Source organism: Nomia melanderi, chromosome 13 (assembly GCF_051020985.1).
Source record: "Nomia melanderi isolate GNS246 chromosome 13, iyNomMela1, whole genome shotgun sequence".
Taxonomy (NCBI): Eukaryota; Metazoa; Arthropoda; class Insecta; order Hymenoptera; family Halictidae; genus Nomia; species Nomia melanderi.
Window position 1 is genome coordinate 935,856 of NC_135011.1, and position 15,159 is coordinate 951,014.

General features: G+C 33.5%; 3 protein-coding genes and 1 long non-coding RNA gene across 7 annotated transcripts; 2 read left to right on the forward strand and 2 right to left on the reverse strand.

Annotated features, from left to right (window-relative positions):
- Nucleotides 1–221: 221 nt before the first annotated feature.
- mms4 (Methyl methanesulfonate sensitivity 4) lies at nucleotides 222–2,726 on the reverse strand. The gene is made up of 3 exons (XM_031986680.2): nucleotides 707–2,726; nucleotides 591–644; nucleotides 222–507 (listed from the first exon to the last, which is right to left on the reverse strand). Exons 1-3 carry the CDS (start codon nucleotides 2,030–2,032, stop codon nucleotides 397–399), a joined length of 1,491 nt encoding a protein of 496 aa, XP_031842540.2. The 5' UTR covers nucleotides 2,033–2,726; the 3' UTR covers nucleotides 222–396.
- On the forward strand, nucleotides 2,592–10,960 carry alpha-Cat (catenin alpha). Of its 2 annotated transcripts, XM_031986677.2 has the most exons (8): nucleotides 2,592–2,973; nucleotides 3,261–3,602; nucleotides 3,688–4,420; nucleotides 4,689–4,715; nucleotides 5,436–5,669; nucleotides 5,777–6,379; nucleotides 6,465–7,142; nucleotides 7,335–10,960. In XM_031986677.2, exons 2-8 carry the CDS (start codon nucleotides 3,286–3,288, stop codon nucleotides 7,497–7,499), a joined length of 2,757 nt encoding a protein of 918 aa, XP_031842537.1. In that variant the 5' UTR covers nucleotides 2,592–2,973; nucleotides 3,261–3,285; the 3' UTR covers nucleotides 7,500–10,960. The 2 variants fall into 2 exon arrangements, with proteins under 2 accessions (XP_031842537.1, XP_031842539.1); XM_031986679.2 differs by lacking the exon at nucleotides 4,689–4,715 and having other exon boundaries at nucleotides 2,593–2,973.
- Paip2 (polyA-binding protein interacting protein 2) lies at nucleotides 9,965–13,469 on the reverse strand. 3 transcript variants are annotated; one of them, XM_031986638.2, is made up of 4 exons: nucleotides 13,325–13,469; nucleotides 12,471–12,652; nucleotides 11,987–12,403; nucleotides 9,965–11,907 (listed from the first exon to the last, which is right to left on the reverse strand). In XM_031986638.2, exons 1-4 carry the CDS (start codon nucleotides 13,380–13,382, stop codon nucleotides 11,809–11,811), a joined length of 756 nt encoding a protein of 251 aa, XP_031842498.1. In that variant the 5' UTR covers nucleotides 13,383–13,469; the 3' UTR covers nucleotides 9,965–11,808. The 3 variants fall into 3 exon arrangements, with proteins under 3 accessions (XP_031842498.1, XP_031842497.1, XP_031842499.1); XM_031986637.2 differs by lacking the exon at nucleotides 13,325–13,469 and adding an exon at nucleotides 12,946–13,220; XM_031986639.2 differs by lacking the exon at nucleotides 13,325–13,469 and adding an exon at nucleotides 12,838–13,155.
- LOC143175186 (uncharacterized) lies at nucleotides 13,383–15,149 on the forward strand. Its single transcript, XR_012999914.1, has 3 exons — nucleotides 13,383–13,532; nucleotides 13,687–14,330; nucleotides 14,810–15,149. It is a non-coding gene; the product is annotated as an uncharacterized LOC143175186 (long non-coding RNA).
- Nucleotides 15,150–15,159: the final 10 nt, after the last annotated feature.

The following is a 15,159-nucleotide window of genomic DNA, read 5'->3' on the forward strand; positions in this document are numbered from 1 at the left end:
AAATTTTTAGACATTTTATATTTAATAAATACTTGTACAAAATGTTATAAAATTATTTTTATTAAACCGTGTGTATCTCAGTTAAATACCTACTGTAAACAAATGCATTGTATATACATTTAATGTTCTATATGCAAGACACATTTATTATCATTTGTCATATATATATATATAATATAAAAAAATATATATATATATATATATATATATATATATACAAGTGTGAAAAATTACCTATATTTTTGAATAATTCTAGAATAAGCAGGAAGTTATATAAAATGTATAATTTTATTACAATTTTTACATTCAATTATTTATATAATTTAACAAATGGAAGAGTAGTAGAAACAGATTAATAGCATTCATTTGTTTACTACAATTATTATATAAATATACTTAACTTAGTAAAGTTTCTCCATCTTCAGATGTGAACATTATGTACATCTTTTTACTTAATTCAGGGCCAACTTTACGAGTTGTTATAAGAGGCCCAGCTGCTCTTCTAATCTGTAAAACATGATTTAATAATTGAGTGCAATTATTGTACATAAATTATTGTTTAAAAACAATAGTTGATATTTATGATTTACTGGAATATCTTTTAATAAGTTGAGTCCTTCATTTTGTGAGCAACGCTTATAGGCCTGAAAAAACCAAATAATACAAAGTAATATACATTAAATCATGTTTAATCTGTAATACATACTTCTATCAAATCAGCAGGGCATCTATATACAGAACATATTGCTTCTGCAGTTTCAAGACTACTTAAATTGAATTGACAAAGCTGTTGTTGCCATAATCTTTTCAATCCATTTCCATCTTTATCCACACGTACTGTGTTTCTATTATCCCCCATTACATACCAGTCAAATTTATTTGTTACAGTTTTATTTTTTTCTATCTTATATGGGAACTCTGCTATGGCTTTGGTACATTGATATATCATTAATGCTAAGTCTTTAGAACTATTTACTAATCTACTGCTACATTTAGTAGTAATTTGTACTTCATTAAGGCACAATTCAAGCTGTTGTCTTGAAATTTCTGGATAATTCTTAAACTCACAATTACTTTTATTTGTTTTCTTTGTTTTATTCTTTCCTCCATTTCTATCTGAATTCTTTGATTGCTTTTTATATGTAAAATAATCTTCTATACCAAAAATAACTAAAATTATATTATAGTCTGATAGTGAGGCTTTGATACTGGATATAGTTGTACAAAAACTACCATCTGCTACTTTGTCAACTGTTTCATTCCATGTCCAAATAATTAACATTTGATGAACTTGCTCAACGTCTGTTACTGTACATATTTCATTAGCTTCGTTAATGTAACTATTTTCAACATTTCTTTTCCATGAAATACTATTTGGGATTAGTTCATTGCTAATACTATATTGTGCATCAGCCTCAAGTATCGCAGTTAAAATCTCATTTTTACAGTGAAAATCTTCAATGCCTTTATCAAAAACCACTCGTATGAATTTCATACATTCACCGGGTTTAATATTTTTTGATTTTTTGTATGCAATGGCTTTCAGTGCCTTGCTTCTCTTCAATTGTTCCTGTCTTCTCAATCTCTCTTCTGTCAACTGACTTTTAGTTTTCTTATTTACTGTTTTAGCACCTTTTCTCCCTTTCTTTCCTTTATCCTCCTCGTATTGAAATTCTTTTACAGAATCAGAAGAATCCGACATGCTGCCCGAAGTTGTTTTATGTCTCTTTGATTTTGTGCCAGTGCTAGTTGCAGATGACGATGAACATACAATCTGTGATTTACAAGGAGTAACATTATATGCATTGTTTTTATTAACATGATCTTGCGACTCAGACAATTTGTTTGCAGTACTAGTATGATAAAAGTGTACTTCAGGGAATTCGAACTCGTCCAAGTCAGAATCAAAACATTGAACATCATTTTGAAATGATAATTTCCTTTTCTTCTCCTTGTCAACATTCGTAAGGCCAACATTTTTAGCGGATAGAACAGATTCATCGGAATCACTCAGCACAACAACGTCTGTCATTTTGTTGAAATATATTCATAATAAATCTGATTCAGTTCTATATAAACGAGGCATTCTTATTCGTAAACGTTTATATTTCAAATTGTAGCAGAAGAATTTGAATTTGAGAAAGCAGTTATGTACAAGTACGTTATAGACGCACAAACGCTTATACCGAATATATACTCACTAAATACGATAAGATTATTGTAAATATTATGTATTTCAGCTACTCGTAAGTCTACAAAATAAATACGTACAAGATGTAATAATAAAAGTTCGAAAATAATTGCTTTAAAAGTTTCATTTTGAAAATTAGGTGTGAAGGTGTATCCTTGTTTTCGCCTACACGTGCATGAATATTTTTATTACGCCACAACAATGAAAAATATGTTAAAAAACATTCTGCTTATTTACAGCTGAACGTTCCCTGTAATATTTCATTTTCATCAGCATCGTAATTGAATCGGCATCGTTATTAATATATAGGTCGAAGAAATGTTATTAAATCATAAGTTGTGGAAATTCAAAAAAGTCGATTATTGACGGAACGGCCACGTACGCATGGCGCTGCGGTCTGCGTCACGGAGTCTCGCATTGGAGATGGGAATGCCGTTCTCCACAGCGCTTCTAGAGAGGCAAACGTGGGGTTGACAACTATTGTTTTCAACGTTGCACCGTGCTCGTATCCAGCAAGCATCGCTCTAACATTCGTACTCCGAGTTTCGGGCGTAGACCGGTTTCGTTTGGCTATCGCTAACTTTTTAACTGTGGCGGAAATAATGACGTCATGAATGAAGTGTCGATGACAAACGGATGATACATCGAAATGATACGGGATTGTGTACACACTAAAGTGTTCGCCTTTCGATGTGACTGATCTTGTAAAAACGCATTCTAGAAATAGCCGTGTCTGGATTTTATTCGCAAATCTATAGGTTCGAAGCTTTAATCTTATGAAGGTAAGGAACCGTTGTTTCGCACCGATGTTTCCCCGTTCGCAAGTGTCAAAACTCCTGGTGCTCGCCAAGCGTTTCGGTGTTTCGTATCCCTCGAACGTGCATATCTAGAGCGTTATCGGAATCACACCTTTTAACCGTGTTTTACGAGTAGATAAATACCATTAATTCCGCGCAGAATAAATTGTAATATTATCTGTATTACATTGTGAAGGCACAGGTAATTTTGGTAGTCGTTAAACGAAGCTTTGTGTACAATACACGCATAGATGATTCGTTCGATTTTTCAGAATTGACTTGTATAAAACAGTAAAGATGTCAGATCATTTTGGTCCAATCACTTTAAAATGGGATCCGAAGAACTTGGAAATTCGTACCATGTCGGTAGAGAAGACATTAGAGCCTTTAGTTTTACAAGTAACTACGCTTGTGAATACAAAGGGTCCTAGCAAGAAGAAAAAAGGAAAGTCAAAGAGGGCTAGTGCATTGGTAGGGACCGTAGAAAAAGCGACTAGTAATTTTATCGAGAAAGGTGAACAAATCGCTTATGAAAATCCTGACATTACTGCCGAAATGTTAAGCGCCGTTGAAGAAGTGAAGAAGACAGGTGCAGCAATGAGTATTGCTGCTAGGTATTGCTTGCTTTTTTTTTTTAAACTTGTTTAGTGTGTACATGTTTTTATGTATCTTCTCATTTTATTATTATTGCCTGAACAGGGAGTTTTCAGAAGATCCTTGCTCCTCTTTAAAAAGAGGCAATATGGTCCGTGCTGCAAGAAATTTGTTGTCTGCTGTAACTCGTTTACTTATTTTAGCAGATATGGTTGATGTGCATTTATTATTGAAATCCTTGCATGTGGTGGAGGATGATTTACAGAAATTGAAAAATGCATCCTCACAAGGAGAACTATTGGAAAACATTAAACAGTTTGGAAGAAATGCATCTGAACTGATGAATCAAGCTGCAAAGCGTCAACAAGAATTAAAAGATCCTCAGTTAAGAGATGACTTAGCTGCAGCCAGAGCTGTACTCAAAAAGCATTCCACTATGCTTCTTACTGCCTCTAAAGTTTATGTTCGACACCCAGAGTTAGCTGCAGCAAAAGCAAATCGTGATTATGTTTTGAAACAAGTATGCGAAGCTGTGAACACTATCAATGATGTTGCACAAGGAAAAACTCCTGTTGATAGTCAACATCCTTATGAAGGACCTGGTGAACTGGCTGCTGCATTAGATGATTTTGATGAGAGAATGGTAATGTCTCCACTTGCTTACAATGAAGTACGTACAAGACCCAGCCTGGAAGAAAGATTAGAAAGCATCATCAGTGGTGCAGCACTGATGGCAGATTCTTCGTGTACTAGAGATGAGCGTAGAGAACGCATTGTTGCAGAATGTAATGCAGTCAGGCAAGCTCTTCAAGATTTGCTCAGTGAATATATGAATAATGTAAGTATTCTTTAAACGATTCTCTTTAGTAATTTAAAAATATGATTATATAATATGTGTACAAGCTGTCTACATGTAGAACAGAGTGAAACAGTTCCTTCAATTTTTCACTGATTTAAGTTGATTTATCTTCCATTCATGAAATATATCTTTATACATTACATTTTCCAGTTATATAAGTTTTTACACGAAAAATTTGCTTAGAATGATTTATCTCTATTTTAATATGTTCATTCTACTCATTTGTTCTTTATTTTGATGACTGCAGTTACAGCTCGCTCGGGGTGGGAAACGGGTAAATATAAAAACTTTGTGTTCTGGCACTCTCCTTGCATATAATTCTCTAAGTCAAAGCAAAATATATTAATTACTGAACACTTTATTAGTTCTCACATGTATTATTCCTATTTTCCTGTGATGTTTCATAACAAGCACTAATTCAATAATTCTTAACAGCAGAGTGTCTAAATTTTACAATTGATTTTTTATTTGCACAACTGTACATATAATATTCTTCCTCGATTTGTAATATAGTCTCCAGTTGATAGAAATAAAGAGGTACATAGAGTAGATCTTATAGTGCATACATCTCAAATGTAACTTTAAATTTGCTGAACTTAGGCAGACTGTAGATAGAAATTGCAATCAAAGTAAACATGTAGTTCGAACCGATTTAAAATTGCTCATAAGTTCCACGCGTGTTTATTTCTTTATTAATACGAAAATATTATAGTACTATGCAAGGACTTGCATCGAGTGTATAAGTTTACACTTTCTCCTTTATGTTTGCTTGTGTACATAGCTTTTTCTTAATGATTTCATATTACATGAATTAAAAAACTACTTCTCCTTAAACATACTAAATACGCAGTTTCTAATAATCGTATTAATTAAAATCTTTAATATTTTGCACTCTAATAACCAGTTAGTGAAACAATAGCATAGTCTTTACTTGAATGCCCATGTACTGCTAGTTACCGTACTTTACCCTAACACTTCATTTACATTTCAATAGATGGGCGTCAAAGAGCAGTCCGAAGGCTTGGAGAGGGCGATCGATCACATGTGCAGAAAAACAAGGGATCTTCGTAGGCAATTAAGAAAAGCTGTGGTCGACCACGTGTCCGATAGCTTCTTGGAAACAAGCGTGCCCTTACTGGTTCTGATCGAGGCTGCAAGAAACGGTCGTGACAAAGAGGTTGAAGAGTATGCTCTTGTCTTTACAGAACACGCGAACAAGTTAGTCGAGGTAACCTTTGAAATCTCAACAATCCTATTATTGTACAGTGTCCTTGATTTTTCTGCAGTTTTTGAAATTCCCAGTACAATTTAATAAAGTTCCATTCATTTGATTAGGTTGCCAATTTAGTATGCAGTATGTCAGGAAACGAGGACGGTGTGAAAATGGTACGTTACGCTGCAGCTCAAATCGGAAACTTATGTCCACAAGTGATCAACGCAGCTCGAGTGTTGGCAGCTCGTAACCGCTCCAAAGTAGCTCTGGACAACATGGAGGTGTTCCGTCAGGCATGGGAGAATCAAGTGAGAGTGCTGACAGAAGCAGTCGACGACATTACTACCATCGACGATTTCCTGGCGGTGTCTGAGAATCACATCTTGGAGGACGTGAACAAATGTGTCCTGGCATTGCAAGAAGGCGACGCAGACACCCTGGACAGAACTGCCGGTGCAATTCGTGGCCGGTCGGCCAGAGTGTGCAACGTTGTCCAGGCCGAGATGGACAATTACGAGCCTTGTATCTATACCAAACGGGTTTTAGAAGCCGTGAAAGTTCTGAGGGAACAAGTAATGCCGAAATTTGCGCAAAGAGTAGAAGTCGCGGTAGATGCTTTGGGTAGTAATCCTGCTAAAGACGTGGATGAGAATGACTTTATAGACGCTTCAAGATTAGTTTACGACGGAGTCCGTGAGATTAGACGCGCTGTACTGATGAATAGAGTAAGAACATTTTTAGTTTAAAGCCACTGCCAAACTAAACGTTCACTTGTCTGTTGTACCTGTCTGATTCTCTTGTAATTTTTAGGCGGACGAGGACTTGGATCCTGAAGACGTCGAGCTGGATGAACATTACACACTGGAGACTCGCAGCAAATCAAGCGCTCAAACTGGCGAGCACGGCGTCGACGAGTATCCAGAGATCAGTGGTATAACGACCGCCCGCGAAGCTATGCGCAAGATGCCAGAGGAGGATAAGCAGAAGATCCTGCAACAGGTGGAATACTTTAAGAGTGAGAAACTGAAGTTCGACAAGGAGGTAGCCAAATGGGACGACGCTGGGAACGACATTATTGTGCTGGCAAAGCACATGTGTATGATCATGATGGAAATGACAGATTTCACCAGAGGCCGTGGACCACTGAAAACCACTATGGACGTGATCAATGCAGCGAAAAAGATTTCCGAGGCTGGGACGAAATTAGACAAATTAACTAGGCAAATTGCAGATCAGTGTCCAGAAAGTTCTACCAAGAAAGATCTTCTGGCGTATTTACAGCGTATAGCATTGTACTGTCACCAAATGAATATAACTAGTAAAGTGAAAGCAGATGTACAAAACATTAGTGGGGAATTGATCGTATCCGGACTGGATAGTGCGACTTCTCTTATTCAGGCAGCCAAGAACTTAATGAACGCGGTGGTTCTTACCGTTAAAGCGTCGTACGTCGCGTCGACGAAATATCCTCGACAATCTACAGTAACTGTGAGTATCGTCAACGTTTTGCAATTGGTTATATTATACTAACATACGTAGATTTACGCGTGAACGACTAACATGAAAATTTGTTTGTAAATTAACGATTGGATTATACAGTATGTGAGTATTTATGTAACTGTACCGTAGCGGATTGTTTACACCGAGAATGTTTAATCCATTGATGTTCTGTTCGCACAGTCTCCAATTGTTGTATGGAAAATGAAAGCTCCAGAAAAGAAGCCATTGGTACGACCTGAGAGACCAGAAGAAGTTAGAGCCAAAGTACGTAAGGGTTCACAGAAGAAAGTGCAGAATCCGATACATGCACTTTCAGAATTTCAAAGCCCTACAGAGAGCGTTTGAACTCTCGAGTGTAAGTAATTTAATAAAAATTAAACTTAGACACAGCATCACCTTTGGAGAGCCATTTGAGCAAGATGTTTTATTTTCTATCGGATACAATGTTCACAGAGTTGATCTGCATTTATTATCGATTTCTTATGTATCGTGAGATGTAGACACTCTTTCTGCAAATCGATATCGTAGAAAGTTAACAGACAAAATTAAGTGTTGCTAACATATTTTAAATATCCATCAGTGTACAATCATATTATAGTGTACTAATAGTTATAACACTTGCTAGCGAAGAAGTAATTGAAAAAGAATTTAAACGTTAAGATTTAAAGATTGATTTTATGTTTGAAATTGTGATGAAAACGGGAAATATTTGCAACAAAATTATGATGATGGGAAACATTTGAAAATAAAATATCTTGCATAAAGTAAGTGTTAATATTCTTTGTAATTATCGATTGATAAATATTTGAGAAACAAAAGAACACAATACGATGATCATGTCAATTCTCAAATGGAACTTAATTAGATCTCAAAGATTCATCTTTTTTTTGTAGAATATATATATATACATAAAATTTAGATTTGAATTATATACAAATTAATAAGTGTCAACTATATTTCATAGGGTATAAGAACGTTTTATGATTTGATAATACATTGTTTGATAACTCATACTGATTATAATGTTTTAATCACTATGAAGTACGTACGGATATTTAAGTAAATCATACTTTACTTGAATGAAAGAAATTTACAATTTTTTATTACTCGTAAATACTAATAATTGAATATATATTTTCTTGCAAGAAAGAACTTCATGCAAAAAATGTGACTCTAATATATTAATTAATAATCGACAATAGCAATTAAGTATTGAAAGGATGCCAATTTTTTCATTATTATGTGTACAATTGATATACAAATATAAATTTTTTAATTATATACATAAATTTTTATTGAAATTTTACTAAATAATATCGAACGATGAGTGGTGTGTGTATATTTACGTATACGCGCACAACAGCTTATCCAAAGGCCTCATATTTTTTATGTTGCAATGTTATACAAGGATTTATATCTACACTAACTGAGATACTTCAAACAAATTCGATTTCTTTCAAGTTGTCTTTTTCGACTATTCGACCATTAGTACACTTTCCTATACATATCCAAGAAAGAGACGTTTCTTAGTGACAGAATGGGATACCTTTTGGAGTATTTAAATATTTGATAACTTTTGATGACAAAAGTTGCTGCTTCAAGTAATTTTAAAACTAATCATAGGTCTTAAAACATTTGCTAATACGTTACACTACCGTCAGTTTCTTATCGAAATATATTCTTTGACAATAATATATCGCTGCATACTCTGTTATGCTTTTATATAAACTCAACTAAGGTACAGATCTTAACATCTTCCAGACTATTACTACAGTAAAGATTCCTACTGATTAATATACAACTGTAATTGGATCTATTTATATTAAAGTATGTTACTTCTTTTGATATGTTCTGAACTATACAGGTTTGGCTATTAGAAATATAGTTTATTCATAATTCTTCTGATTCGTGAAACACTGTGGATTTTATATTAGAAAATTCTGATAAAGTGCTGCTTTGATTTTGTGGAAGGAATAATTTTTTCAGTTGAAAATAGTAGTTTCTATTAACAAGACTTACAGAAAAGCAATAAGAAGTAAAACAGTATTGCAATAAAGAGACTGCAGGATGAAGTATTTAACAATTGTATATAAGTAAATATGAGTACACATTTTTAAAGAAATCTTGTTTATGATGATTTTGTAACACACATAGCCAATAAGAATTAATTGTAAAAAAACTGATACCAATTCCATACTGATAACTATGATTTTCAGTCGTGCATAACAATTAACTTACTAACAATTTTCTTTCACGTTGAATATATTTATTTTCTTAGGATCCTCATCAGTCGAAATTTATTGCACCGACGAATTTTGTAGCAAAAGTTGCATGCCTATGAAAATATATACATGTGTGTTATACATGCAACAAGTATGTAATGGTAACATATAAATTGCACTCTACATTATGGCATTTATCATTTGATTTACATTAATGTAATTGTTGTAGTAGGTGTTGCCCATTGAAGTACATTAAAAAACGTTTGCAGAAAGTGTGGGATACAGAGAATTGTGGATTTTGTAGGTTTCAACACGAGATATGTATTGGTATCAATTTTTTACTTTTGTAAGAGAAATACTAATTTATATAGATATAATTATAAGATTAAATTGTAGTTACTGATATGCTGCCAAATATAAGGTGATGCTTTTAACAAATATTTTCTTCCTGTCATTATTTATTAGGTAACTCGTCGTACGTGTAGCTAAGTTTCATATATGCATATAAATTTTAACATATAAGATAAAACGAGAAAGGAGGAGGAGGAGGAGGAGAAGGAGGAGAGAGGGTTCTGTGGAAAGATTAAATAAAATACACAGATTTGTATTTTATATGCTTCATTTACATACTAAATGATACAGAAATAATGATACTAGATGAGAATCGCAAATGCAAGTATTTAATGGCAATGGTACAATATATAGTAATTCAAACTCACTTAAAAAATATAATTATACTTAGTTCATCATGCATTGTTTTTTTTTTCTTCAAACATATCATTATAAAAGACAAACATCATCATTAATCAGAAAAGATTATCTTATCATTTGGATTATACACTTTTTTTTGTATTTTAAATTTTGTACTTTTTTATCTCTCAACGTAAAGTTGAAATTATGAATATGCTGCACAACCATATAATCAATTCAAAATAAAACACATTACTTGTGTTTTTTTTTCATCTAAATGTTAAAAAGTATTTTTATTTTTATAGTAAATTCTTTTTGATATTTTTTTTTAGTACTGATTTTTTTCTTTAACGTACATAATGCAAGAGATAATTGCAGTTACTTATTTCGTAAAATCTAGATAACTATTATTATCATTATATACTAAATAAATACAGGTACCATTAAAATAAATCATTTAAAAACTTGATTCTTATTTCGAGATATTTTTCAACTTTGCGACAATTTGAGTACATAAAAATTCAGAGTTGTATGCGACAAGGCATTATGTACTGATTACATTATAACCAGACAATTCGCTAATTTTTTCTACTGCTAAAAAACAGTTCTTACTGTAATATTCGAGACATTCTATTAAAAATATTAATAATATGATTTAAATATTGCATGTCATTTAAATTGACAGATTGAATGACTACAAGGTACATGTTAATATAACTATTAGTATATGCTCTGTATTTGGACTTTTTTTTCATGATTTTATTGCAAAAAATATAAGCATACAAACTAAGTAGCTGCTTTCAATTAATATAATATGCCATTTCGTCAATAAAATATATATAACAAATTGATAATTATTAATTAAGTGTAGATTCAAATAAGCAAACAGTTCTAGATCTAGAAAACAGTCTCTCTATGCTAAGTTAAATGTGCCAAATTAAAAAGTTACTTGAATTTCTTATTAACTGTTTCAGACATTTGATGAATTATAAGTATCTGTAACATAGTTAGCTTTACATTACATGTACACTTCTTTTTTTCTTTTTTTAATCTGCTTTTTTCACAAAGAGGAGCCACAAGTAGTACATGAGATACATGAAAAAATTTGGAAGCAAGATAATACGAAGCGTTTATGAAATCAATAAGGTGTCTTAATCGTGAATATTATATTTGATAAATCTATTTAACTTGCTTTATAATCACAGTTTCTGCGTTGATACTGAAGTATATTGTAACTAAAATAATAGAGATTTACCACATGCAATCTTACAAAATTCTGACAGCATATATATATATATATATAATGTATATATGTCTATCACAATGCAAAAAATGTTAATAAAATTTGTACATAAGTATGTGTTTCCAACATAAGTAGTGTATGTGTGGTTGAACAGATCGAATAGATTTGTATACATTATGATTAATTATATTCCCAAAAAAATATATATGTAAAATTAAACGTTTACAATATTATGCAATAGTTTCTGTCTATAAAAATTTGAATAGCATTCTGTTTTAAATTTATGGTTATGCAACTGATTTCATTAATCTTGGATTATCATATAACAGCATTACGTATTATCCACTTTGACGTTTGTTATATCTTTGTACGTTTAATCACAGTCATTTAACTTTTAATATGTTTCAGTTAATAAGACTGTGTTTTACTGTGGGTAGTAAATATTTAGCCATACATATAGTCCATTTTTATTTACTTTAAAGAAGGGAATGTATGGCTTCTATGATGATTCCGTAGTAACTTCTGGTGGTGTACTTACAGATGTTACCGCTGACTTAAATGCTGGTACAAATTCAGCTGCATTTGGATTTAGTGTACTCTGAAAATTTAAATTATACTATTATCATTAGACTCAATTTACAATACATTATATCATTTCACAAAACAATGATATATACTTGTCCAGCAATTTCAGCCTGCCAAGTTTTATTACGATTTGTCAAAAGTAGACGGTCAATGACTTGCCAAGTTTCATTACTCTCTGACAAATTTGCACGATCAGGTTGTTGTCCAGTTTCATTGTACAAATCTAGACGATCAAGTTGTTGTGCAATTCCATTATAATCTCTCAAATCTAGACGATCAAGTTGTTCCCAAATTTCATTATCCTCTGTTAGTTGTAGACGATCAAATTGTAGCCAAGTTTCATTATCATCTGTCAGCACTATACGATCACCTTGCTCCCTAGTTTCATCAGAATCCACCAGGTTCAGACGTTCAAGTAGACGCGTGAATTTAACATTACGCTTCTCATCCTCAGACACTGCTTTTTCACATTCCTCCATTAATTCCTCTTCCGTTAATCGTTGAATTACCTATATTTAAAACCAATTACTTTATGCCAATGCTGTTTATCACTTCACAAAAGTGTTAATACTGAACCTCTTCGTCGAATGCTTCTTCATTTTCCATCCACAGATATTCCGAAAAATCATTGTTCTCTATTTCTGGTGTGTTCGTTTCTGGCTCCGACTGGTAATCCATGTATACTGTAATATCCGTGTCGCTTGAACAATCACTCCCAGAACCAAAACTTGGTAGTTCCGTTTGCATTCCAAATATGTCTACAAGTACAATGAAATATTCTATATACCGATTAATTCTTGTACACATTAGTCTCTTTATATATTAAAGTACTTCATTTTTTACACAGAAACACACTCTAACAAATATTCAGCTGCTACATGTTACATAAAAACAAGTTACAAGTAATGGAAAAAAGATGATTTTTAATTTAAACGATACGTACAATACGTAATATTCTAAACCACGTATTTCGTTAAAGGATCGACGATCCGATTTAACGGAATGTATCACATTTAAAAATTCCAGAAAACAATGTAGAATAATATACAACCTTGAACCATTCTGTTCGAAGGAAACTCGTAAACGAAACTTTTAAATACACGGTCGCTTCGTTTACGCATATGGTAGCAGCAATTGCGAAGTTACGTTCCCTGCTACGGAAAACGAACGTTCCAGCGTTTACAATGAATTTATCGTTAATTATCCGAATCACTGGGAATTTTGAACGATCGTATTTATCGCATCGTAGCGATCGGATACGGGTGAATGTCGGTTGACAGATCCGTGTGTTACAGGGCAACCATTTTTAACTATCTATTTTGTAGTTACGGCGAACCGATATTTCTTAATCTTTATTCATAATTGCGTCGTCTATCTATTGTTATTGCGGCCGAGGATCGTTCCCTTCTGAACGTGAAGTGTAAACATACCTTTTAACAGCGCGTCTTCGGATGACTTGCGATAGAAAACACGATTTACGCAGTTCATGGGTGAAATACGTGTCGGGCAATACAAATTAACCCTTGGAGCAATGCCAAGATGGTGCTGCCACCATGTGCAAAAAGAGCAATGCACTTTGTGCTCGAAAAGTTGATAGATATTGATTTTGATCTGTGCGTTACGATTATTAAATAACGCGTGAGTATTAAAATCCGTTAACCTGGAATATTTTCGAAATCATTCTTAGGTACGCGACCAATTAATAGGAAATCAAACTACAATAACGTTTCGATTACGGTGGCAAACAAAATGATAATTCGATTAGAGAATCCTATGAATATTATTTCCACAGGGAAGTCAGAAAACGGGTGATTATCAAATTTATTCTTACGAATAATTTCAATGGAATTTTCCGATTCGGAGTAACCAAAATTGTAGCGCAGTATAAGGTGAATAAAATCAACATTGGAACAGGAAACAACGTAAATGTATGCACAGATTTGTCGTCTACTGTTTACGTGCATACGTGCGTACAACGGAATAAAAAATGAAACAACGATTATACATGGAGAGGAGTAAAATGAAAACAGGATTCCAATTGCAAGTAGCTATTTTTTAATATGTATTTCAACAAATTTATTTTTACAATTTCCATACAAAGAGTATACTAAACGTACACGAATAGTAATATTTGTTAAGTAATTAATTATGCATACAAGTTTGGTGCTCTCGTGGAACGTCCGATCGTATGCTCAGTTTTCTGCGTCATTTCGTGAACCTCCAGTACATGCGTTGAGTCACGTAGTCAAGGTAGGGGGACCATCGCGGTCATCGGCGTCTTTCCCTACTTCCATACTGTTCAAGTTTTACTTGCGAGTAAATTCAGGTTCCCCTACTCTCTATCTGTCGCTAAGGAAACTAAGACGCCGAGTATCGTGGCGGAATTCAGATGATCACGGAACGTTTCATTACCGAGCCTATTAATGATACTCATGGGTAAATCGAATCTATTCAATCCCATTTGGAACGTCATTTCATCGATCCTTCGTCGATTTATAGGAATTGTCTGAAAATTCAATCCCATTGATCCGAAGTTGCATACAGGACGAAATCACAAATTCACCTCATTCAGTCACCTATGACCCCCAACCAAATTATAATTTATTCAATTAAACTATAATCATCTAGAAACATATCAAAATTTTCTCTACTTTAATATTTAACCCTTTGCCCTAGTCAGACAACTGTCACTTGATTTGACCCAGTAAAACTAAAATCTGACATTTAACAGTGAACCTTGTACAACGCCTTAATATGAAAAATAGTATATTTATTATTATTATTATTCGATAATTAATATTATTGTTCTTATTCGAATAGTTTTCCTTTCGAGTTTCAAAAATATCTCCGCCTGAAAAATAAACATTTCCACTGAAAAGCTTCCGAGTGCCAAATCGCTATTTAACCCTTTACAGACGAATATTTGCTGAGATGGAACTGTCACGTTCGGAATACTAAGTTGCAAACAAACGACAACCATCGAAACAAGAAAGCAGTAAATTCCATATAAAATTCTGCAGAATCTGCGCAAGATTTCCACCAGTCGAAATCCTCGTCAAAGGGTTAAAATATCAATTGGTTTCCGGGAAAAAACATTTAACATTTCCACACCGCCATCTGGCTGGAACGTGAGAATCTGAAATCCATGCCCCTCGCTCCTGCCGGCGTCCTTTGTTACCAGCGGCGAGTGGTGGGGGGTGCGCAGCGCACTGGGCTCCCCCACCCACGGGCCGTTCGTGTTACTTGACTCGAGCAGTGTATTTAC